We start from the raw sequence: 25,333 nt of genomic DNA, 5'->3' as shown, positions 1-25,333 counted from the left end.
CCCGGCTCTTCCCGGCCCTTCCCGCCCTGGAAGCCCCTCCCCCCGCTGGAATGCGCCGGGAGGGGAGTGGAATGACGCGGGCGCCGCGGGGTCACGTGGCGCGAATGGAATGCCAACAATGTAGCGAATGTCCCGACTGCGCCCCGCACTCGGCGCCCGGGACGGCCAAGGGGGAAGATGGAGAGCGGCCCGCGCCGCCGCGGCCGCCGCCGCCGCTGAGCCGCGCCTCGCCGAGCCCCGGAGGGCGAGCGGCGGCGCCGGGCGCCCCGGGGAGGTGAGCGGAGGGGTGCGGGGGGCGCGGGCTCCCCTCAGCCCCGGGTGGGAGCGCTCCCCATCCCCCAAAACTGCTCTGCGCGGCAAGGAAAGTCCTGTGGGGAAGCGAGGGGTGCGGGTGAGCGGGGATGGGTCGGTCCTCGAAGCGGGAGCGAGCGTCCCGTGTGCGAGTCCCCTCGTGGGGGCAGCCTGGGCGCCTTGCCCGCACCCTCCGACATTTTCCGGACGCTCGTGTGACAGCGCAGCGCAGCCCCGGCGGAGCGGGGCGGGGGTCCGCCTGTCCGAGGCCTCTGCCCCAGCTGGCCGGAGCTGCTAATAAATGGCCGGAGTTTATTTTGGGAGCTTTCTGCCCACGATAGGAGTAGGGGGAGAAGGGGCTCCCGGCGGCACGGGGATGGGGGCAGAGCTGCGGGGAGGGTGTCGCAGGGAGCGAGGGCCCCGGGGCGCCGGCCGGGGGCATCCAGAGCCCGCGGGTCCCGTCTGGCTGCGGCGGGGCCCCGCTGCTGCCGTCAGCTGAAGGTCACTGCCAAACCCAGCAGCTCGCCACCCTCTCCGCTGCCTCGTGAGCGGTGTGCGTGTTGAAATACCCCTTTCCCCGGGAAAGGCACTCGCGCAAATGACGCAAAAAGGGCTCGTTTGGAGTGTCCGGGCTCTGCGGTCAGTCCGTGCCGGGCTGCCGTGGAGGGGGAAGGTGAGCTGTTCTCACAGCCCTGCCTTGGGCCAGTGCTCGTGGCTGGCAGTGGGACAGGGCACAGAGTCACTTTTGGACAGTTCTGTTAGCAGGAGAAGTGAAATCGTTTTAGGGAAAATCCCCTTTGCACTTTTCTTCACTTTCACCATGTGTCCACTTACAAAGAGAAACACGGTTTGTATAATAATGAAATTTCTGAAACGCTTCCCCCCCCATCACAGACGTCCAATACAAAGTGAACAGTCCTTGAACTGGTGTTTCACAAAAGCCCCCAAAGCGATATCTGTAAATTGAGAGAGGGAAGGAAGTTGTAGCAGTTTCTTAAAACTTTACACCTTCCTATACTGCAGTGATTTCAACTTCAGCTCACTGCATGCACAGTTACAGGGAAACGTCCCACCAGCTCGGGTGAGCTTTAGTTTCTTGCTTGTGTCCCAGCTCCACAGAGCCACTAGCACACGCAGTTTGTTGGTGAATGAGGAGAGTAAATAGATAGTGCTGCTGGGACAACAGACATGAGCATATAATTCCAGTGTGTCATTGATTGGTTGTTTGGTTGCTGACAAAGCACCTATTGCTATTTCTCAAATGAAACAAAATAATCAGTTACTCAAAAATTGTTTAACTTAATGTAATTAAAGTAATGCTGCACCTGCTTGAAGTGTCGTATCTTCAGGTTACTGGACAAGTTTCTAGTTAGTACAGAACATATAACATTTTGGAAAATACCTTAGGGCTGCTTAGTCAGAATGGCTAACAACTCAAAAATAATTTGTTCTGATAGCAGGAAGGCTATTGATATATTCACGCTGCAGGCAGAACGCAGATTAGAAGGATTTGAAGTTATCCAAATCCAGATGCACTGTTAGAAATGCTTAGAATGAGACACAGTACATATCTTTTGAAGCATATAACCATTTAATTTTTTTTCTGAAAAATCACAGGAAGATACTAAAAAGCCAGCAGCTTGTCTTTCCTTGTAAATAATCTGTAATATTTAGTTTTTTTCTTCTCTTACATATTTAGTTTAAAAAAAACCCTGCAAAATATGAAACAGGTCTGCAGTTAGCTCCAATACTTACTGCTGTTGCTGCTCTCATCCATACTGTCTTAAACGAGCAACATTTCTTTCTGGTTTAAGCAATATTGTAAATGTAAGCTGAGGAAGTTGCCAGCTGGCTTGACCTAGCATTATTAGACTCGAGCTTAGGCTAAAGGTCACAGAAGTTCTTTATGTGAAGCATGTGTGTAAGTGGGAAAGCAGTCTTTTGCTGCAGAAAGATGGGGGGGCTTGTGAGCTTTCCCAGTGCATCCCAGGCCTGAGGATTGGCACAGGGACTGGAAAGGAAGAACAACCCAGATGCCTAAACCAAGCCATATGGTGCCTGCTGCTGTCAGGAAAAGAAAGACAATTATAGACCAATTAATTGCTCTGTATCTTCTAAGCACTAGTTATGATGTAATCCAAAGAAGGCTGCAATACTATTGTGTTTTATTTTTTACCAAGTCTGTGTATTATCTTTTGCTGTATTCTGTCCAAGTAGAAAAAAATCTGTTCTTGAGATCCTGCAGTTGCTTTTGTTTTCACTTGGGACAATGAAAGCTTGATCTGTTACTGACCAATTGCTGGCTTGTGGAAACATCAAAATCTGGACGAACAGCTTTAGCACTTCCCTTAAAACAATTGCAAATGCACTGTCACTTCTCTGTGAGTTAGTGTAACAAGGTATTCATGGAGAGCGCTGAATGGAGGATCTCAAGACCTCAAACACATTATAGATGTTTTTTACTTAATGGAGCATTTAAATCCTAACAAAAAAGGTTGGCTTGGGTTCATCTCAAGTGATTAATCTGTGCTCCTGCATTTCAGACTGGTGAATCACAATAGAAGAGTCTGGGGTCTGACTATGCTATTGCATTTCAGACCTTGATCTGAAAACTTGAAGTGGACTCTGTCCTGATGAGGAAGTGGTGGTGGGCTTCAGAGGTGAGCGTGTCCTGATTCTGTTGGGCTTCACAGCAGTAAGCAGTTTGCTTGCCAGCGAGAAGTGATGGTGAATGCATGGAAATAGTTGTTTTTTGGGAAATGCTACAGCTATCACAACAAAAAGAGATTTTAGTATGAGCATGGGAAGATAAGAGCAATACCTCCTGGAAAAACCCTTTTCAGTGATAAATGTCCTATGATCAAAAGTGAAGCATCTTTAAAAAAATTCCAGTTGACTTCTGAGTGCCAGCGAGAAATACACAGTGTGTTACCATCCTCTGTATTTGCAAACAACTGAATAGAATTCTTCCCTTACCAGCAAGGTAGCTGAAGCGCCATTCAGAAGTCACTTTGTAAGTGCACATGGCGGCAGAAGAAGCCAGCTTGCATAACCAGCATCAATAGCTAGGTTGCATTTCTGATTAGGCTATCTTTTTAATCCTGTTCCAAACGCACCATTATTTCATGTTTGTATTGTGGTGATGCATAAAGATTAAGTTAAGGTAGGATTCTTGTAACTTCATGCTGCGTGGAGATCACAAGTTGTACAGTAGTTCAGCTGCATAGGTGTTCTCTGCTGCATGTCAGAAAAGCTGACATGCAGTAGAGAACATAAACCTATCTCAAAGTCTTCTTTTTCTCTGCTGGGATACTGTATGATCTGGTTCTTCATCTTCTGCTCTTACGTTGTAGCTCTGTTTATCCCCCTTTTCCCTTTCTTCCCTATAAGTCACAGCTAATGAAATATCACACACCCTTTCCTCTCTTCTTTTTTTTTGCACCCTTCTTCCTTCCAATTCTGGTGAGAGCTGTTACCTTCAGGCTTTGCTTAGTTATTCACATGGAAAGGCAAAATATCTTGTCTTTCTATTATTCACTTTTTAATTGAAATACTAGAAGTTGCTATGGTTAGTGTAATCAATATTTCCATTTATGAATCTACTTCTGAAACTGTGCTCAGCTGGTGTAAAACAAACAAAATCTTAAGTGGGAGAGAAACATTTCATAAGCATACTCTTCCCTATTTATGAAATACGATAGGCTTATCCAGAATTCGGTTATGCAATTGGGTAGGAAACTTGCCACAATTAGGTGCTGAAAAATTCTTAAATTAGTTTTTTTTAAGCCTTAGTTTTTAGGAGTTTTATTTTAATTTATTTTGAAAATTAAACCTAAAAGAAAAATGAGTCATTTATTGGTTATATTGAGAAAGCCTTATAGAATCTTATTAAAAACAGATAAGGTGAAAAAAATCATTAAAGGGTGTCCAACTGTGACAGCTTAAGAGGTTAAACTGATTCATTTTCACTTGCTTAATTGTCATGCTGTCCCTTCAGAGACATTTACAATATCAATTTAATTGAATGTACTTTTTATTTTCTTTTGTTTCAGACATTTTCAGTCTGCAAAATGATGGTTACATGGATTTTCATTTTCCATAGGGAATGTGAAAATTGTGAGCTGAAGTAAAAATTGGCAGAAATCCCTTGAGAATTTTGCCTTTTCTTCTTCTCTTTGAAGGATTATGTTTACAAGAAATTGATACCATCAAGTGACACTTTTCTGAAATAATTTAAAAGAAATAAAGAATAAAGCTGTATTTATGCTCAGAGAAAACTGGATCAACAATGAGGCCAAAGACTTTTCCTGCTACAACATATTCTGGAAACAGCAGACAAAGGTTGCAAGAGATTCGAGAAGGTTTAAAGCAGCCATCCAAATCTTCAAGTCAGGGACTGCCAATTGGAGCAGGCAGTGAAAATTCTCTGGACCCTAAGATTTTAATAGGGAAGGATGCTGCAAGGCAGCAGCAGATGAGACAAACGCCCAAGTTTGGACCATATCAGAAAGCTCTGCGAGAAATCAGATATTCTCTGCTGCCCTTTGCTAATGAGTCAAGCACCACAGCAGCCGTGGAAGTCAACAGGCAGATGCTCCAGGAGCTGGTGAATGCAGGTTGTGATCAGGTACGTAAGAGTTGGGAGCGGGGATTGGCACTGCCGTCAAAACAAGTTTATACTCTGGGCTGAAGAAAGGATTTTGGTGGTGGCTGTCAAAATCATGGAAATGCACTGATTCTTCTAGCGGTCGTATTGCTGTATGAGCAACAGAGTGGGTGAATTTACTGGGGACAGATGTGCCTAGTGTGTGGTTCATTTATGTTAAAGACTATCACGGTGAGCTCCATAGGATTCCTCTATGATTTCCCCAGTTGATATATGAGACTGAACAGGGTAGCTTGTCTTTTTTTAATCTTACTTTTCTTTTTTCTTTTTTGTTTCTTCATTTTCCCTGCAATGCTTAGAAACAAGCCTTAGTTGTGAGTAATAGGGTGGAATTTTGTCTAGCACATCTAAGCCCAGCTCACTGTCAGAAATAATTTTAAGAAACGATAGACACAATATTTAGTATTTGAAGAATCTTGCTGTTGTCCAGAAGCAGGAGGACTTGAATGGATGTTCAGCTCACTGCAGTGATTCTGTTCACACCTTTTCTTCACTTTCTCTGCTTCTATTAAGAGGTGGTAGAACTGCTCAGATCAGAGACTTGATATAGAGATTTTTTTTTGTCATCCTGGGATTGATGCTAGAATATATGCTTGATTCAAAGACCTTTCACATGGTGCAGAACACACTCATCTTGCTTGTGCTTCCAGTGTTGATGTCAACTTTCACATCTGTCCAGGAGTAGTTCAAATTTTTGCTTTTTAGAGAAAAAGTGCTGGTTTGGTTTTAGACTCTGAGTGTTGTAGGAACACTTTTTTTTTCTGTGTGATTGAATAGCTGTTGTTGACAAGCTGAAACATTTCCATTTATAGTCCTTGATACAAATTGGAGAGATTTAAAACCAAAGTGCATTCAGTTGCATCTCTTAGATTTCAAGACTTAGCCCCCATTCACTCTTGGCAGAATACAAGTCTCTTGACTCTCCTATATTCTATACTGTATTCTGATTCTGTATAACAAAACTAACATCAAGCATTATAATAAACAGTGCAACCATATGCATTTCCCTGGAGCTATATAAATATTAATTAGTGCTGTTTCTGTGCCAAAGAGTTTATGCTATACAAGATAATCAGAGCAAGAGTAGATTGCATATCTAATAAGAAGTGCTGCAGAACAACTAAACACTTCCTAGTCCAGTGAACCAAGATGCTGTACTGAATTATTTAACTGGAGGAACCAAGGATTTTCTCTGATCTCTAGTACTCCATGAAAACAGTGTTTCTTAGAACTCTAGCTTCTAAATTTCCCTAGCTGTTTAGGATGGGAACACTCCCTGTGCATATGAGCCAAGGTCAAATGAGCACATCTGGATTCTGGATTGGAAATGCACATTTGGTAGGTTACAGGGACAAATTGTTCACACATAGAACTTGGCTTGTTGGACCGAAATCTTGGAAAGTACTTTGAGCACACTACAGCATGGTAATGTTAAGCCAATGTATAAAACAGAAATACCTAAACACCTGTTAAAATGTCGTGGTATTCAAAGCAGTGCAATGAAGTATATGTGTAAATTTTTTTAATATATTCAGCTATTTTGACTTCAATGTTCGTACAATAGTATTTAACCCAGTAGACCATTGAACCCAATTCTGACTCTGATGTGGAGATCTTTGCTCCTTAAATTTTTCTTACATTTTACTCACATTTTTGGTTGAGTTTTTTTTTGACCCTCCTCATTAACCACGATCTTTCCGTCCTTCAATTTGTTGTTTCTCCCTAGCTGTGACTTGTTGCCTGGCAGTGGCATTATTGGGCCTGTTCTTTAGGTGTGTTTGGCACTCAGGTCTAGACTTAACCAGGATCGTATTTGGCTAGAGTCCAAATAGAGGTTTCAGGGCTTCAATTCTGTGAATAAAAATGCTGAGCTTCCTAGTGTGAGTCCAGACCACATGAAGATTCGCTGTCCTGAAGGGTTGTGAGTGAGTGGAGCTTCTTGACATGATGTGAATGGTATCTGACCTTGGAGATGGCATAGTGTAGGGTGACAGACCTGGATTACTGCCTTTAGGTTCTTCTTTTCCCCCTGGTGCCTGAGATGTTCTGAATCAGATGCTGGACTGTTTCCTATCATGTGTTGTAAATCACTGGTCCTAAGCTACCCTGTTCCTGCTTGTGAATCAAAGCCTTTAAATGCCTACCACGTGAACATCTTCTGTAGTCTTGTAGGCAGCTCACAGATGTCTGATTTAACAGAGAAGTGAAGGCAGCTTCAGTTTCTTTGGGGATGTTTTTATTTACCTCTGAACCCAATGCTCATGTGAGGTTGGCAGATGGGCATTGAAGCCCACAGCCAACCTTCCCCTTTCAAAAGCCAGGAGCAGCCGTTTTGAGGTTAGGGATTTCAGTCGAACTGCTAATGTTCTACTTGAGTCTTCCACTAGAGCAAGCCTGCAGAATACAGCCTTATCCCTCCTGATCCTGCTTCATGGTACACAAATCAGCTGTTCAGCAGCTCCAAGCATCCTGAAACATCTGGCAGTTTGTCATAAGAAGCTCTAATCATGAGCATTCTAGGAAGCTGTGAAGGAGTAGAGGGCTGTAACATTTAGTTTGATCTTATGGGAACTCCATTTTTCAGCTGGATTTGGGCTGATGCTTTTTGGTGTTCTAGACAGAACACTGAAAACTAACACTAGTCTTGTGGGAAGTGTTGTGGTGGACACCGTGTAAGAATCAGGATTCTTGTTCAGTCTGTTTATTAGGCCACATAAGAATTTTGGAAAGGGTGAAGAGAAGTAGTGAAAATTGAAAAGGAAAAGAGTTTTAGAGGCTAGGGAAAGGATACTTCTATTTAATACTCTTACTAGCTCTGCTCATCTGTCACATCTGTAGCATGGATAGATTTTAACAACAACCATTTCACCTCTTACAAGAGATATTGCTTATTTGGGTTTGTAGCTCCCTGTTCTGCCAAAAATTACTCTTTAAGATGAAATTGGTTTTATTAAAGAAAAGGAAACATAAAATTTTATTACTTTATTCTTTCTCTGTGAAAGTCCCACACTGCCAGGAAGTTCATTATCAACCAGTTGGTAGACTTAAAAAGTATATGAAATGCAATGTAATTTGTGAAGTAAATATCAAATTCTCATGTCTTTCAGTTGCAGTCATGTGAAAACAGATTTTTTTTAAAATTGGTTAGGAAGTTGCCAGTATTATTTTAAATTACCTGTTTTCTTCCAGAAAGATTTATATTTCAGCTGTTGCGTTGTTTATGGTTTTATACTGAAATCTGATCCCCTAAACTTAATGGGGACTTCACTGTTGACTTGAAAGAAGCCACGATTACATTTTTTTAAGAGAGAAAAAACAAAACAACACACATAATTAGTCATTGTTTTTCTGAAACAAATGGAGCAACTTGTCTGTTGTTTGCTTAAGTCATCTTTTCAACAGTAATTATTTAGTGAGTTTCAATCAAAAATAATTAGTGCAGCCTAAATAGTTTTGAAGCTCACAGAACATGACTGCAAAAGACCAAACCTTTCTCGTTGTAAAAGCTTGAAGCCAAAAGCACCTAATATGCCATTCTTTGGGGAAAAAAAGTCCTTGGGCTTGGAAGTGTAACTTGCAGTCACTATCGTGGGACAAGAGTATGGAGCCTCTGTCCTGTGGACTGGAAAACCACTGGAATCACCTGGGGCAACTGAGTGGCGTTTGGGGTGTGGTGGTAAATGCAGCTGCTGTTGTGAACTGAGTGTTTCTAATGAATAGATGCAATTGAGTGTGTGATCAGTGGCATTCCAACAACCTGAATGGGCTGTACTGTACTTACTGTACTTCCTTAGAGCATAAACAGCCACTGACATTGTAATTTAGAGTGGGCTGCAGCAGTTCTAGATGAACTGTGGAACGTTACACACTTGTCACTTTTGTGGGGATTTTTTAGCTTTCCCTCAAGCAAACTTTCCTTTGAGCAAAGGGTGCCTTTTCTGGGTGAAGATTTCTAGTCATGGTTTGTTTGAGCAGCTATTTTTAAGAAAAAATCGTGGTTTAGGATTTTTTACAGGCTACATACTGCCAGTAACATGCTGTCTGCTGTTCAGCGGTGAAAATGTGGAGAAGTTCTTATGCTTCATTTTCTCCAGAGGCTTTAATAAATACCTGAAGTAAAACATGTATGCCCCATGCCAATATCAGGATATTTTGAAGGGAAAGATCTATCCATTGGTTGCAAATTGTAGTGTCTTTCAAGGAAATGGAGTGGTGTCTGTGGAATGATGTAATGTGTGTAAGAATACCAAGTTTTACCTTGTAATCTTGGTACCTATCAAGATACCTTGTAATCAGTGTTATGCTGAATTAATGAAATTCAGTTTGTAGAGGTGGGGTGAGGTTTTTAGTTACTTTTTTTTTAATTCCTCCTTGCATTCCAGCATTCTTTCAATCTCTTCATCATGCCTTACCTTCTTTTTATTGAACGCATTTGGCAAAGATTCTGCCCTGGTTTGGGAATGCTGGTTGGTTTCAGGTTCTGAGAATGGGGAATAAAGTATTTCTCTCAATTTGAACAAATATTTGCAGTTCTTTAAGTGAGAGAAATTCTGTTCTGCCAAATAGATCCTGGGCAAAAAGTCCTTTTTTTTGCATTTAGCATGTAGAACTAGTATTCTGTTCTTCGTGTTCTGTGTAGGTCATGCTTATCCACCTATGATCTATGTGCCATTGAGCAGTGTGTGGTCAGTAGGAATTTCTACCATATTGTTGGAGTGATAACAAGAGCAGATCCAGTGTAGAGTTTTGTTTTGTTAACAGACTTGCTGAAGCTTTGCTGTAGTAAAATATGTTTTGATCTATTTGTTAAGAGGACAAGTCTGAAAAGACAGCTTGCCTTCAAGGTGAAGGACGGCAAATTTTGTAATAGCAAGTAAGAGAATTTATTTCATAACATTGCCCTGTCCTGTAACAAAATTTTGTGTTTGCTTGAGTAAACTTTACCTGTGTTGGGAGTTTTGCCTGCCCAGCCATTTACCAAAACCTCCAGGATTAACATTTTGGTCATCTTCTGGATGTTTTCAGTCCAGATTGTTTGGTAAATGAAAAATGTCTTAAGAATGAGATGTTGTAATATTGTCTGAGTTGTTCTGTGTGACATAAGTTAAAGGTGATAATCACAGAATATTTTGTATTGGAAAGAGTCCACAGGGACCATCAAGTCCCACCCTTAAGTAAATAACCCATTCAGGGATTTAACGTGTGTCCTTGGTGTTGTTAGCACCATGCTCTGGCCAGCTGACCATGTGGTGCAAGTCATTACAGGCTGTGCTGCTTGTAGAAGTATTTTGGGTTACAGGGGGAAAAAAAAAGGATGTTCAAATGAGGGCACTCACTGCTGAATGCAGGAGAAAGGTTTTATTTTAGCAACTGAAATAGATCTGATAATTCAGGCCACCAGTCTCTTGGGTGTTCCATTTACATCCATCGTTTGAAGGTAAGTTGTTCACTCTGCCTTCTCTTTACTAGCATTTGAGGGCTTGTTTCATAACCTTTTCCTACACTTTTTTCTTTCTAACCTCCCTTTTTGATTTTAATCTTTCTGAGAGAGTTCCAGTATAATGCAGTGTTCTTCCATCAAAACATGTAACTGAATGTTTTTTTCCCACTAATATGCCTGAGGTTAGCAACTTAAGTCATTTCAGTTCTTAGTTGCTTCAGAAAAAAAGTGAGTCATAGCTTTCCAGGGGCTGAAAGCAAGAGGTGGAGACTGCTCTTCAGCTGACAGCTTCTGACACCTTTTTCTCCTAAGCCCTTTCTCTGGTCTCCAGTCTTTCTATGTTTCTGTCACTTCTTGATGATACTGGCTTAGTGAGCATACTTAGATTCTCTGTGTCATGACACAGCTCCCACCGTGTATTTCAGAAGGTGCTCTTGGTATTGTTCTGTGTGAGCATGGCTTGGAATATGCTTATCCTGCAGAAAGAAGAAAAGTATTTTCCCTTGAGTTTTTGTGGTGGTGGAAATATTAACAGTCATGAATGATTGCATGTTCTCCTTCACATTACAAGATTTGGCAGCTGGGCAGTAATATTGCACTGAACAAGAGTATTTTAAACTCTGCCCTTAATTCTTGTTAGTCTTTTTTCTTCTTTATTTAGTCTTTTTTCTTCTTTATAGAATTACAGAATAAATTGCATCTTGGTTGCAAGATTGTGTTTGAAATGACAGGACAGGAATCAGATGCTAGACTTCAACAGTAGATAAGTGTGAATCTTGAGTTATCTTAAACTTTCCTATTCCTCACATCAGATAAACAGTCTAGAAGCTTGGGAGTTAAATAAAAATGTAAAATTGCATCTTGCTATAACAGGGTACAGGATTATCTTGCACTGGATGCTTAAGTTGTATTTATTAAAATTTAATTGCCAGTAGAATTTCGAGCTATATGGATTTATTTTTTTAGAGACAGAGGAAATTACTTTTTCACAGTCACTAAAAAATCTGCATAAGCATTTACTTCAGTCTCTGAATAAAAAAGCCCTTGTGACCAAAAGTGAAGATTGCCATTATTATTCTAACAGGAAGCTGATATCACAATAGTAGTAGGGTGTAACTGTTCCTTTTGCATTTTTTGTTATTCTCAGCCTAAATCTCTACTCTTCTTTCAGCTAGTATCTGAGAGGAACTAATGTGATTTTATATTTTATACTCAGGCTGAAAAATATCATCTCTGCATTGGGAGGGGGATGTGGGATGTTTTTTTGCTTGTCTACGGGGGTTCTTTTCTTTCTTAAAGAAATTGAATGACACTTCTAAACTTGGATTTCAGCAAAAGGACTTGATAAAACACTTTTGCATGCCACAGTCTTTAGGAATAGGTCAAAGTGTACATTTAGAACTCAATTCAATCTAAGAATGTTTTTTAGTAGTTGCTAAACTAATTAAAAGCTTATGTTAAAGCTGCTAATTGAATATCAGTACAATGAAAATAAAAATTCATTGCTACTCATGTTATATGCAGGTATTTGCCATACTTTTGTGGAGTGATTTTTTTTTTAAAGTAATTTTCTTTTTCCTAAAGCATGGGCAAATACACATAAAATAAAATACCATTGCATTATTTTTCCCTCAGTTTTTTCTTGCTGTACCCTCATCTTGAGCAGACCTCAGCTTGTTGGTGCTCCCATGGACTCAGCATTCAAATTCTGCCCAGCAGCTGCTTGTGGTTGCAGCTCCTGTACAATGTCTATGTCCCATGTGTGTTGTCCATGTGTCCCCCTAATCTTCCATAAATCAGGCTCCAGTCCTAGCACTCTTTGCTCCTTGGGTGCTGCCTGTCTCTGTGACTTGCAAATGCTTGTATGCAATGCTGTCTGAAGTAGATGAGGAGATATGAAAGAGCCCTTCAAAACTTTTTACTTGGTGGTGCCAGCTGCTGTTTTTCGCGTGTCGTGGATATATCCATTAATTCTCCACCGTTGCCTCGAATCACTCTTAGGAAACAGCTGGTTAGACCCAGGTTTTCCTTTCTTTGACCTCGGAAAGAATTCTGACTGGATTACAAGCTGACTGTGGCTGTAGATACTCTAGAGTAGATCTCCCACAATCAAGTACTGCTGGAACAAATGCAATTTGCACTAGTAAAATCAAGTAGGGACAGACATCTGATCATTGTTTGCTTAAAACTACAAATGTTTGTGTTAACTTGGACTTTAAACTTATGTGTTATAAGTTGTGTATAGCATGCGAAATACATCTAACTTCTTTCACTCCTTCTGCTTATATTCATAACCTAATTGTGAGTGTAGATTAGATCTGACATTTTTATGTTGTTTGGAGCTGAGGCTTAGAGTGGGAAATGCTGGCCCTTATTTCTGAGTTTTTATAATTCCCTAGCTTTTGGGAAAAAAATAAAATTAAATTTAACAATGCCTCTGATTACCAAATTAGAGGCTGAAGTTGCTGTGGCATTGTGGTCTGTGGTCTTATCCTAGCAGTAGCAGTCTCATGTTGTCCAAGCTTGAGAGGGATCCCAATTTCCCATCTCCAGAAGATGCTTTAATAAAAGCCTGATGAAAGTCAGCTAGTCAAACTCTTGCTGTCTGCCTGCTCTACACATCTGCTGCACATCACCCAAAATACTGTTGCTGATAGAAATATTTTTGACTTTATGTTACTGGGCAGCTTCTGTTGAGGTGGTTCTGTCAGCTCTGATCTGGATGGGGTCTCCCAGCTATGGCTGCAGCACAAAAAACTGTTTTGTTCCTAATGGTCTTGTCCTGCCATCTGGGCAGTCACTGGCAGTTCACAAGAAACTTCTGGGTTACAAATTGACACGTAGGAATCTGGTTTCAGACAAACAATGCGTGTGTGCATATATGTATTGGGATGCCTCCAGTGTCTGCACAGTACCAGCTGTTTGTGAAGAACTTAATCCACGGGATTTGGTACTGCACTGAAGATTTCTTTTTCAGTCTAAGGAAACAATATTCTAATGTTTGAGGTGATGTTCTGCTTCCCTGCAGTGTAAGAGATGGATTTTTCCTGATGAGAAACTTGTGCTCTTAATTTTGAGTGAATCTACGTAATTAAAAATATTTCCCTAGGGAGGCAGAGGATGAAAAGAACAAGAGAGGATAAGAAAATACTTTTAAAAAATTATTTCTAGGTCAGTTAATTTTCAGAAGGCGGAAGCCAAAGAACACTGTGTACCCGTAACTTTGCGAATCAGGTAATGACCATGGCAAGGACAGTCTGTGCAAATAACTTTGTTCTGTGCTGCTGCTTTGTCTTTAATTGTTGTCAGTGACGTGTGCATGTGTGAAAGTTACTGTGACACATGGTCACTTATGCACATGGAGAAATACAGACACAGCGGTAATTGGGAAAATAGTGAGATTTAAATGTATGCTGCTTTAGTGACCAAGCATTTTGCAACTGTTCTCTATACCCTTCATTATACTCTTTTTCTATATCCTTTATTACTCTAACGCAAGATTTGTAAATTACTCAGTTTATCCAAAGCATGCAAAGATACAGGGTCTTGCATCTCACATGCATAAAATGCTAGAAAGAAGACTGCTGCTGCTGGGTGATAATATGGTTAAGTTTCTGCCCTGTAAAGAAATTGACTTTAGAAGGAGAAGTAGCAGTGTAAAATTACTCCTGTAAAAGTCTTTATATGGCTACATTTGGATTTTATCCACTATTGGATTCTGTTGGATGGGGGTTATTTCAAAACAAAAGAAAATGTCAACAGAGATTCAGAGATCACTGTTGCTGATCTGCAGCTTCATTCCCTTCCTGTTTGGTTTGTTTTGTTCTCCCCCTGTGGCACTTCTTATCTTCCAGGCTATTCAAGTCTATACCTTCCTTTCTTTACCTGTTGTCCTATTGCATTGCTTTTTCTGCTCCGTTGGTTTGAATGACTAATATTCAACACCTCCTACAGACCTTTCTCTATGTGCCTCTGGATTCCTTAAATGAGTTGATTTTTTTAATAATTGCAAGCTACTAAGGAATAACTCTTCTATAGACTTCAGCCTTTCATATTAAAAAAAAGGATGTGACATATTAAATAATTATACACGCAACTGTGATGTGACTTTGCCAGCACATCCTGTATGTTTTCATTTCTGCATCTTTTCTTCCATTCAGTGTCAGGGCTTCATAGGTTGTGCTTAAACCAGCCACCTGTCCCATTCATGCTTTTCTTCCTGCATTGCCACAGTTGCTGTATTCATTCCACCATCCTGCCAGACATCAGCCTGATAAAGATGCATAATATCCAATTCAGTCAATGTAATTAGAACCTTTGAAATACTAATTTGTGTGGAGTATCCTTATTTACAAAAAAAAAAAAAAATCCTGGTTGTACCAATTAAAAATATAAAAAGAGAGAAATTCATACTGGGCTACTTTTGTCCTGGCTCCAAATGACATGCATTGCATATTGGTGGAGCTTGTGTTTTTTCTGGTTGTCCAGCATAGTTTGATTCTATTTCATATGATCCCTGTATTTTAAATGATCCTGATTGCCCATGTGATCTGTGCTGCCCAGACACAGTAGCAACCTGCTGGCTGTGTGCTGGAGCAGGGTGGAATTTTTCTTTTTCTTCCAGGTGCTTCAGCACTTGCTATGCTGGAAAATGACTTCCATCTCCTTCCTGTGATCATTTCTTGCACGTTGACCATCTCTCCGGTTTAGAGATCTTTTTATTATGTTCTTTAATATAAGCACTATATCCATTGAGTGCTTTCTGGAAAGTGTTTTATGATGAACCTGTGAAATATGTGGTGTTGCTGTCATGCAAACAGTGGAAAGAAGCTACTGGTGCAGTGTTCAGCAGTGGAAATTGAAGACCCAGAGCCTAGGAATCTACAAGTGGGCAAAAGTCATCAGTGTCAGCCAGGACACACAACAAGCCAGTTCCCCATACTACAAGAGGACCTCAGTGGGAAGTGCCAGCAAATTTGAAAGTAAACCACAAGAATTTTCATTTACGTTGATGTGCCTCCCCCTGCCTGTCATCTCTCTGTTTGCTGAGAAGTGAACCTTTGGGGCTCTTAACCACATGAAAGTAACTAGAAAAAGTATTTTTCAGTATTACTTTGGTGCTGTAAAATCATTTGCAACAGATTTTTCCAGGAACTTCTCTGTGATTTGTAAGCATTAGAAACTGGTGGAGGTTGAGAACTTGTTGCAGGCCCTGCTCCTCACTCAGGCAGAAATGGGTGCTCAGATTTGCTGCCAGGGAGAATCTGTTGGCCCCCGAGCCTGTAGCACCACTATTCAGGAGGGAGAGTCTGGGACACAGCTCTGCTTTGGAGGCAGAGCTGCCTTTTCCCAGATTCCTGGGAAGGTCACAGTGTCCTGCTATGTGTTCAGCACCTCCAGGAGCATTATTTTGGGCAAATGGCAGTGCTACATGCTTAGCGGTATTTCTTGGTTTTTTGCAAAGAACCATTTCTTGCTTTGAACAGGAAGGTTTGTGCTCCCAAGCTTGCCAGTGTAGTGGAGTATGAGCTCAGTCTTCACCCTGCCCTACACGGGCCAAACAGCAACAGCCATAGCATCAGCACAGCATCTACATTTAGCTGGGGCAGACCAGTTATCTTAGTTTCTGCCATGTGTATAACTTCCTTCTCTTCCTCTTTCCCATTAATTTAAGGAAGCAGGACCATTGTCTAGGATTAGACAAAGCCCTGAGTCAAACTAGTGGAGCTCTCCTTGCACACAAACTACTGAGCCAATGAATTTGGGGAAATTCCTGCCACTAAATAGAGAGCTAGTTTGTTTTGCCACATTCACATAGTAGTTTCATGGTTTCTCAGTCTGAGAAGAGGCTCTTTTTTTTTTTTTTTTTGAATCACGGATCATGGCAACCAGTGAATAGAGGAAGTATTGCTGTTGAGGTTTAAACTCTGACAGGAGAGTGATATCTGATGATGATGGCCAGTGGGAAGCGTAACAAGGTTGAAACTCCTGCTAAAAAGCAGGAATTGGGGGTGTGAGCAGAGAGGATGGTATTTGTCATTTACTTGGGGGTGAAGGGCAGCTGGGTCTCAAAGGTGATAGTCCTGAACTCAACCATTAATAGCAAACTGGTTGTTTTAACTGGAGTATCTGGCTTGAAGAGATCGTGCTCAGGGTGTTGGGAAAGCCATTCTCTTCCTCTCCCCAGCGTGGAAGAAGCAACAGCCTGAACCTGAACTGCTCCCTGCACACCAGGGAGAGCAGTGTGGGGTTCCCACCAGAGTTCCCCCAGTGTGTGCCTGCTGCTGGCTCTAGCTGGCATCACTGCAGAGGTATTTTCCCCTTACTGAATTTTTCAGTATTTTCTCAGCTTACTGAATTTAAGAGCTCCAGGTTACCTTGCAGTCCTCCTTCCCACCCTCTTTTCAGTTTTTTGTTTGTTTGCTGTCTAAGGTTATGCTTAACCCCTCATTCTGCCCACATACTCTGTTCACAAGGCTTAATTACTTTTTGTACTTTCAGGTAACGCCCTCCTCTATTCTAAACGCCTGGCTTCTGTACTTGTTGCAGTGATTGTTCTTGTTTTTGATTTTTGAAAAGGATTTGCTTTTCATGTAAAAATAGCTTTATTATTTCCATATGCAAGGAGAAATCAGGGCAGGCATGTTTCCAGGTCTGCCTGGAGATGGGGTTGGATAGTCAAACCCGCTGTTCCAAAAATGGGCTGGAGCCTGCAACAGTTCTTGATCTGCTGAGCAAAGCTAACTGGCTTGAAGGGAGGTGGGATCCCTTTTTTGGGTGCACATGCATCATGCTGGCATTCTTCTGCTACAGAGAGGAGTCAAGCATTGCCATAATGAGCATTTTACTCTGTTAAGTGCTTATGTTTATTTTACAGTTTTCTCATAATCAAGTTATTTTGGTAATTTGTAAGCATGAGTTTTGCATAAAAGATTACAAAGAAAAGTTTCTTAGGGCATAGTTCTATACTGCAAGAGTATCTGAGATAGAAGATGTTTGCAGGGGCAATCTTGTATTGTTCCAAGATTGTGCTCAGTTGGCAACCATACTTTGGATTTTGTTGTCTGTGGTAGCTGCCTTCTGACTCTTATTGCCATGCATTTCTAGATTTATATGAATGTGATCTGGATCTTTGTATTTTGCTAGGTCATATTTTTACTTCCTTCAAGTGTATTTTAGAGGTCTCTTTAAGACTTTTAAAATTAGTCAACTTGAATTTTTCCTTTAGCTTCACAAAAGTCACTACAGAAGTAAAAAAAAGCACAGAAGGGGAATTACAGGCAGCATTAAAAATGGTCCTTCAGAGCAGAAAAGCAGATTTAACATGAATTAAAAACTCAGCTCTGTTTCAGAGTTGCAAAAGCTCTTTTATTCACCAGAGAACTGTTAAAGCTAGTAATTTTTGGCATAGTCTCGGTCAGAGAAGCGTGACAAAGTGCAGTGGAATGCACTGAGCTGTGATCCAGCTTGTAGTGTTATATAGACTTTTAATGTATGGAGCATTGCAGGAAGTACTGCAGGGGGATGGGAAGGCCTTTTAATTTTATCAGCTACTGAGTAACAGTGTCCTCCTTCCTCAGACCCCACCTGCAAAAACAGGGGGTCCACCTTGGTTGCTTGGGTCAGAAGAAAAAAAGTGAATTTTTTGCCAGTGTGCACTATCTGCTCAGAACCCGTCTGTTGTCTGAGCACTGCTGGGCAGAATGCAGTACGATGAATGAAGCTGAGTGAAAGAAGAGCAGTGTGTTTGGAATTTCAGATTGACTATGCATAAAGAATGGGATTGTATCCCCAGCCCCACCATGCTAGAATATGAAGATTCTTGAGCTGAATTTCTTCCCTCACTGGAATCAGCTGTAAAATTTCTAGTGATTTCATCAGGCCATAGTTTTGCTGCCTACTTTGAGCAATAGAAGGGTCCTCCTGTTTTACCAGTACACGCACGTGCTAAGTCCATTTACTTAGGCTTAGGGTTTGGCACAGATTTTGGCCTTATATGGAAGTATGTTCAAATCTCTTTAACATTGGTAGCTTGGATTTCAGGTTACATGGATGACTGAATAACCAGCTATAATAACCCACCAAGATATTTCTGTAACTTGTAGCATACCTAGTATTTTCCCTCTTTCTTCTCTAAATTATGATGTCAGTGTTCACAGAATTTTCCAAATATTTGCAATGACATTATTTAAAAAATGATCGTACCTTTCCTAGCAAACAAGATCTTTGGTTTATGATCTGCATGTTAGAAACTGATAAAACCTCAGTGGTATATGGATAGTATTACCAGTGTAAATGGCTAACAGGAGTTTTAATATTCACTTTGGATTTCACATTTGCATTGCAGTGATAATCAAATAAAACCCACCATTTCACCCTGACATTGAAGTAAAGCTGTTTGGTGCAACATCGTTGTAAAAAAATGAGGTCTCTACCTAGAACACATTACAAGCTGGATTGAGTTTTCTAGGGTAGAGATGTACAAAGGCTGCAGTGTAGAAAAGATGAAAGGATAATGATGTTCTGTGGTTTTATTGTTTGCATAGAGATCTTTGTTTTTCTTGCTGTCTGCTTACTTAACGTTCTCCAAGAGAAGACTTTGAGGTTGTACTCAAGAAGTGGCTAAATGTTCAGGAGCAAATGAGTAGTCAGCTGGAGGGATGTCCCAGTCCATACACTTCAGGTTGGAAAGAATGCAAAGTCACTTGGCAGAGAGATTGCTTAGATGGGAGCATTGTAATACCATTGAAAGCTCATTTGGCTTTTAGCACATAGATCCTGTTCAAAACTTAGGCTGTCAGATTATTACAGTTTAGGGTACTTCTACTCTAGTTTCCTGGCTCTAAACTTTTGCAGAGAAAAGCTGCAAGTTGAAAGCTGACTATTAAAATTGATATACAAGAACCATTATAGTCACTCAAGTAATGGGCTACATATGGAACTACTATGGCTGTGTTACTGTTTTCTTTTGCAAGGCAGTACTTCGGATAGTTCCAACAATCTCAGCTATTGCATGTTCTAAAACATAAAATCCTACGCATTTCATTTGTGGAAAAACATGCCTGAATTCAGGTTTTCACACCTAGTTTTATATGTGTGTATATATATTTATGCACATACTTCTAAACCTGCCTGTCATTGGCCTCTGTGGTTAGACTCTGAAGGTAGTGGCAGACACTGGAGAGCTTGATTAAAAGTAATTAACCATGATGCAAACAATTTAAAATGCTGATGGATGCCTTGGAGAAGAGGAATAGACAGTTACAATGCCTGTTACAGGAAGCAGATGTTGGCCTTGGAAACACTGCTTGAACACTGCTGTTCAGGAGTCACTGCATCTGTGATTCTGCATCTCACAGCACTGTCCAAGGCAGTGTGCACACAGCTGGAAGCCCAAATAAGTGGAAGTGAGGAAAGACCATTTCTCTGGAGCTGTAGAAACTACTCCAAGATGATGTCTCAGTGTAGAGTGAACCTGATCAACAAAATACAGGGGACCACATCCATGTATGGTCACCATGGAAGCTTAGCTTTATTTTGTGCTTGGCGTGCTTGTGGAATGCAAACAGATCTTCCCATGAACCTGCAGTGTGGTATGATGCAGGGACATATTCAACAGTACTTGTCAACATGGTTAGCAATCAGTGGGAGGACTGTCTCCACCCAGTTCTCTTAGGGCAAGTTTACGAAGTTGCAACTTGACTGCCAGGCGTGTGTCCTTACCTTTGGCAGCTTTGTTGAACGGGTGCAGAGAAATGAAATTCTTTTTACTTTATGCAGAAATCAAGACATTTACCTGTGCACTAACTACTGCACATTGTTGAGTCTTAGTTTCTGGAGTTCTGTCTCAAAAATCCTCCCTCCCAAGCCATGTAGTGTTGTGCTTGTTACTGCTAGTGTTACACCATTAAAGCACCTGCCAGTTTTCATTCTGCTTCTGAAATACTCAAGAATATTGCTTAGTGCGGTTTTGCCATAGGCCTCAATTTTAAGAATGTTTCCTCAAGGAAGAAAAGTGATCACTTGTCTCTTTTTGTTTCTTAATATTTTGCACCCATAAAGATCTTAGAAGAAACACTGCTGTCTTTAAATAGCATTTGCACAGCTGAGCATGGGCTGTAATAATACTAATTATGATGATAAGAATTACAGAACTACAGAATGGGTCAGGTTGGATGACACAGTCGGTCATGTGGTTCAACTTCCCTGCTCAAGCAGGGCCATCCTAGAGCACATAGCACAGCATTGTGTCCAGATGGTTTCTGAATATCTCCAGTGAAGGAGACTCCATGGTCTCTTTGGGCAATCTGTTCCAGTGCTCAGTCTCCCACACAGTGAAGTATCTCCTCCTTATGTTCAAGTGTAACTTTTGTGCATCAGTTTCTGCCTCTTGTCCTATTGCTTGGCACCCCTGAGAGGAGCCTGGGTCCCTCCTCTCGACACCCTTCCTTTATACATTTGTATACATTGTCGAGGTTCCCTCTTTCTTTTCTGCTCAAGGCTGAACATCCCAGTTCCCTCAGTCTCTAATCAGGAGAGATGCATCAGTACCTTAATCATCTTCATAGCCCTCTGTTGGATCCCCTCCAGGAGCTCTGTGTCTTTGTGTGCTGAGGAGCCCAGAAATGGACAGAGCACTCCAGATGTGCCTCACCAGGGCAGAGTAGAGGAGCAGGATGTCCTCCCTCGACCTGCTGGCACTGCTCTTCCTAATGCGTCCCAGGATCCCACTGGCCTTCCTGGCCAGGAGGACACTGCTGGTTCATGGACAGCTTGTTGTCCACCAGGACTCCCAGGTCCTTCTCCACAGAGCTGCTTTCCAGCAGGTCACTCCCAGCCTGTGCTGGTGCCTGGGGTTATTCCTCTCCAGGTGCAGAACTCTGCATTTGCCTTTGTTGAATTCCAGCCAGTTCCTCTCTGCCCATCTCTCCAACCTGTCTAGGTCCTTGTGAAGGGCTGCACAGACTTCTCTGGGGTATTGGCCACTCCTTCCAGCTTTGTGTCATCAGTGAACGTTTACCAAAACGATACTGGGCCGAGTATTGAACTTAATAGTAATAATGAAGTGTGAAAAACAATTTGCAGATCCCCTATCAAATGATATAGGTTGAAAGCATTGGAAAATAAGAGTCTCCTAGAAGTTTGAGTAAAGGCTTGAGGAAGAGAGGTGAGGAATACTGATACCCTGCCAGCATTACTGGGAACTACTAAGCAAATGTGTCAACACTAAGTGACTTAGTAAAGAGAGTGTATGTTTGAACCTTCTCAAACTCTCTCCTCAGACTTCAGTTGTGAAGGAAGGATGAGTAAAATCATGTCCTCTGCTCTGCTTTCCTCCCTCTCCTTTGTTTCAGTTTAATCAGATTCAGACTTCTCTAGAGTTCAAAATATTGTATTTTCATAAGAAATATAGTTGTTGTGGAATAGGTCCAATATATTCTAGAGCATTAGAAGGTTTTTATTGGCTTGATACAGTGAGATTTTTTTTGTTCCTTCTCCTGTGGTTTAAAATTACTCGTCTAACATGTTGATTTATAGCCTGTCATGTAAGACTGTTTCCCCTTGGCTATATCTTTTTAAATGATCAAATGTATTTCTGAAAAATGTCCTAGTTTTGCCTTGAAATATTAGGTGATAACTGCACAAGTGAAGGAGGGATTAGCTTGTTAAACTTAGTATGATACCAACATACAAAATACGGCAATTAAAATCTTTCTTTCTTAATGCAGCATGCAGCACAGAGGCAAAAAAAAACCCCAAAACTCTATGGTCTGAGATATCACAAGCATATTCCCTTCACCTGGGAAGTTTGTAGGCTGGTGTGAAGGAAGTAGAGGAGACTCCTGGGCTGGAGCTCCAGGAGAGCAGCTTTTGTTGTTGCTGCTAGAGCCTCCTGTCTTCCCTCTTGTTTCTCCCCACTTCATTCTTGCAAGCTGTGCCAGCACAGTGTTTGTGGAGCTGAGCAGTGACTGATCGGAGAAGTGATCCAGGTTAAAAATAACTTTTTGGGGATGATGGGAGGGACATGAGCACAACTGAGGGGTACAACAGGGGGAAGCCACAGAAAGCAGGAGAGAAGTTGAGAGTGGTGGCAGCTGCCTTGGCTGTCAACCACCATCAGAGGAAATGCCGAGAGAAAGCTCAACCTTGCGCTAACATGCTCTCCTCCTTCCAGCTGTGCTCCAGAGAGGGCCATCTGCTCGCTGCTGTGCTATCTTACTCCTCCTCTTGCTGAGGTCTTACTGCCCCAGCTGAGCTGCTGCTGGAGTTAACCCTAGCTGTCTTGGGGCAGAACGCTTCAACAGCTGCATCACAGGTCTGTGCTAACCCAGCTGGCTCTGGTGGCAAGTGTGGTCAGGCACGAGGGAAGCAGGAAATACCTCCAGCACAGGGAGAGGTGACAGGCAGCCAGGGACAAGACAGGAATAGTTTTCTGCCAAAACACTCACAGCGGAGCGAGAAAGATGCTTCTTCCAGACTGTGTGTCTTGACTATTAAAGTTTGCCACCTGGCTGGTAGCCATCAGAGGTAGCATTGAGGTGAATTGAGTAAAGATACTGTTAAGGAAAAAAAAATTTAAAGGACAATTTCAGAGATAATGTGCAAACCTAGAAAGGACCAGTTTTATAATTTCATGTGTACTACTGAAGATAATTACACAATAAAAGCAAAGCTGGATGACTTAGTTGTTTTAGTTCCTTTCAGTTCTATCAACTTTCTGATATTTTTCCCCTGCTCTTCTATGTTGAACAGGACTTGGTTTCCTGCTTACAGTGTTCTTCTAGGACACTAATTAAAGCGTTTGTTACTAACTGGCTTCAATTTATTTTTCATTTATTTATTTGTTTACTTATTTCTACACTATTCTCATCGAACACAGTAAAGGAGCAATGAAGTGAAGCATTATCATGGAGCAGAAGTAGTCTTCATTCTTCTCACCAGTTTTGGGAACCTCAGTGGACATTTCTCCCTCCTCCCCCAGTAGCTCCCGATCTGAAGAAGATGCAGCTGCTCTCTTGGGGGAATTGTTTACCTCTCTGTGGAATCTTGTCCTGGTCAAGTATGTGCTAAGAATGTGAATAATTTTGCTGCGGCTGCTTTACATGTAAAAAGCTGGACCTTAAGATATTTTATCCAGCTGAGGGGTTTTTTTCTTTCTCTTTTTGGTTTTTTTTTTTGCCTCTAGCACTGGTAGTTTTGAGAGTTTTATCTTGCAACTGCAGAAAGCTGTGGTAACTTTGAGTTACATAAAGCATTTAGTACAAAGAGATATTTTTGTAGCCTTGAAAATCATTAAATGCCAGTCAGTGCTGTTTAGCAATTCTTACTTTTGGAGCTGTAGTTATATATATGTATTTGATAGAGTTAATGAGACTAAGTCAAGAGCTGCATGGAGACTTCTGGAAAATGTCTAATGAGTTTCCTAGTGCTGCAGTGTATATTGCATTACAAGATTGAGCATATTGATTTTAAAATGTTAAAAGCTGAATGGATGTCTTTTATATTTTTGAATGAGGATTTGGGGGGGTGGGGGTTGAAAGAAAGATAGCATTGCAATTAACACATAAAATTCAAAATGCCAAGAACATTTTTAAAAATAGTATTGTAAAAGTTTTGCTTCTTCCTACCCTGAACAATAAATACAGCAATTTGCCTTGCACAGCACTTGCATTCTGTGTGTGTCTCTACAGAAGAATATTAGGAATCTTATCTCAAGATAAAACCCAGATGTTTTTTCAGTCACGTGAGGTGTGCTGTGTTGCACTGGGAGGCTGAGAGAGAAAGTAGCCTTCATTTGTCTCGTGTATGGCTGTATTTCTCAGATATATTCTTTCTTTTAGACTCTGCATTACTGCTCAATGTCAGTTGGGGTCCCATTGTGGTACAAATCCTCTAAGGAGAGAGCAGTTCACTGGTAATGCATTCCAACCAGATATCCTGGAGGTTTTATAAGTTCTTTTAAAGTACTCCCCAAAGAAAAATTAGGGGAGCCAAACTCTTGTAAACTTCTAAAAGCCATATCAGGAATTCGCTGGAACCTTGTTTGAAAAATTTTTGGTACTTGACCTTGAATATGAATGGGAAGCTTAATTTTGCTGTCTTCACTTGACTTTTCCTTGCCTTGGAGGTTTTAAAACAACACTTCGAAGTTCTAATGGTTTAAAACTGAACAAACCACCATACAATGTTACAAGAAAAAGCAGATAGAGGAATATCACTTTTTAAATGTTAAAATCTTAGGAAGTAAAAGAAAATTTGTAATGTCTTAAGTAGATAGTGCTCAGGAAAAATGACAGAGGCACTGTTAACAGGAATACAGTAATTTCACGAATACAAGCCGCAGCAATTTGACAAAAATTTTGGTGGAAACCCGGAAGTGCGGCTAATAGTCGGGTGCGGCTAATATATTAATAATTTTCTGACATTTACAACCCCAGACGTGCCAGCCAGAGTGCCGAGCCAAGCACCGGCCAGTAAAAAAGCCGGCATTTCGCAATTGTTACAGTGTTACCGTGTTGCCCTGGCTCCCTGCAGGCAGCACGGGGGGCGGGGAGAGAGGCGGGAGAGCTCTCTTCTTCCCTCCTCTGCCGCAGCCCAGGGAAGGAGGGGGGGGGGGCGCCGCCATTGCCGCGGCCCGGGGAGGAGAGGTGGGGTGGGGGGGGGGCGCCGCCATTGCTGCGGCCCCGGGAGCCGATGGGGGGGGGGGGGGGCGCCGCCATTGCCGCGGCTCGGGGAGGACGCGGGGGGGCCGCGCCGCCATTGCCGCGGCCCGGGGAGGACGCGGGGGGGCCGCGCCGCCATTGCCGCGGCCCAGGGAGCCGACGGGAGCCCTGCGCAGCCATTGCCGCGGCCCGGGGAGGGGGGTGGAAGTGCGCGCCGCCATTGCCGCGTCTCGGGGAGCCGTCAGGAGCCCCGCACCGCCATTGCCGCGGCCC

General features: G+C 41.9%; 1 protein-coding gene across 1 annotated transcript in view; it reads left to right on the top strand.

Moving 5' to 3' along the window:
• Positions 1–222: 222 nt before the first annotated feature.
• LATS2 (large tumor suppressor kinase 2) overlaps positions 223–25,333 on the top strand; it is a 48,798-nt gene continuing 23,687 nt past the window's right edge. Inside the window, exons 1-2 of the mRNA XM_033052471.2 lie at positions 223–274; positions 4,344–4,918. Of these exons, the coding sequence (XP_032908362.1) occupies positions 4,580–4,918 (339 nt within the window). The 5' untranslated portion in view covers positions 223–274; positions 4,344–4,579. The remainder of the gene's footprint in view (positions 275–4,343; positions 4,919–25,333) is intronic.

This window comes from Catharus ustulatus, chromosome 2 (assembly GCF_009819885.2).
Source record: "Catharus ustulatus isolate bCatUst1 chromosome 2, bCatUst1.pri.v2, whole genome shotgun sequence".
Taxonomy (NCBI): Eukaryota; Metazoa; Chordata; class Aves; order Passeriformes; family Turdidae; genus Catharus; species Catharus ustulatus.
This window is presented reverse-complemented; position numbering and strand designations above follow the sequence as displayed.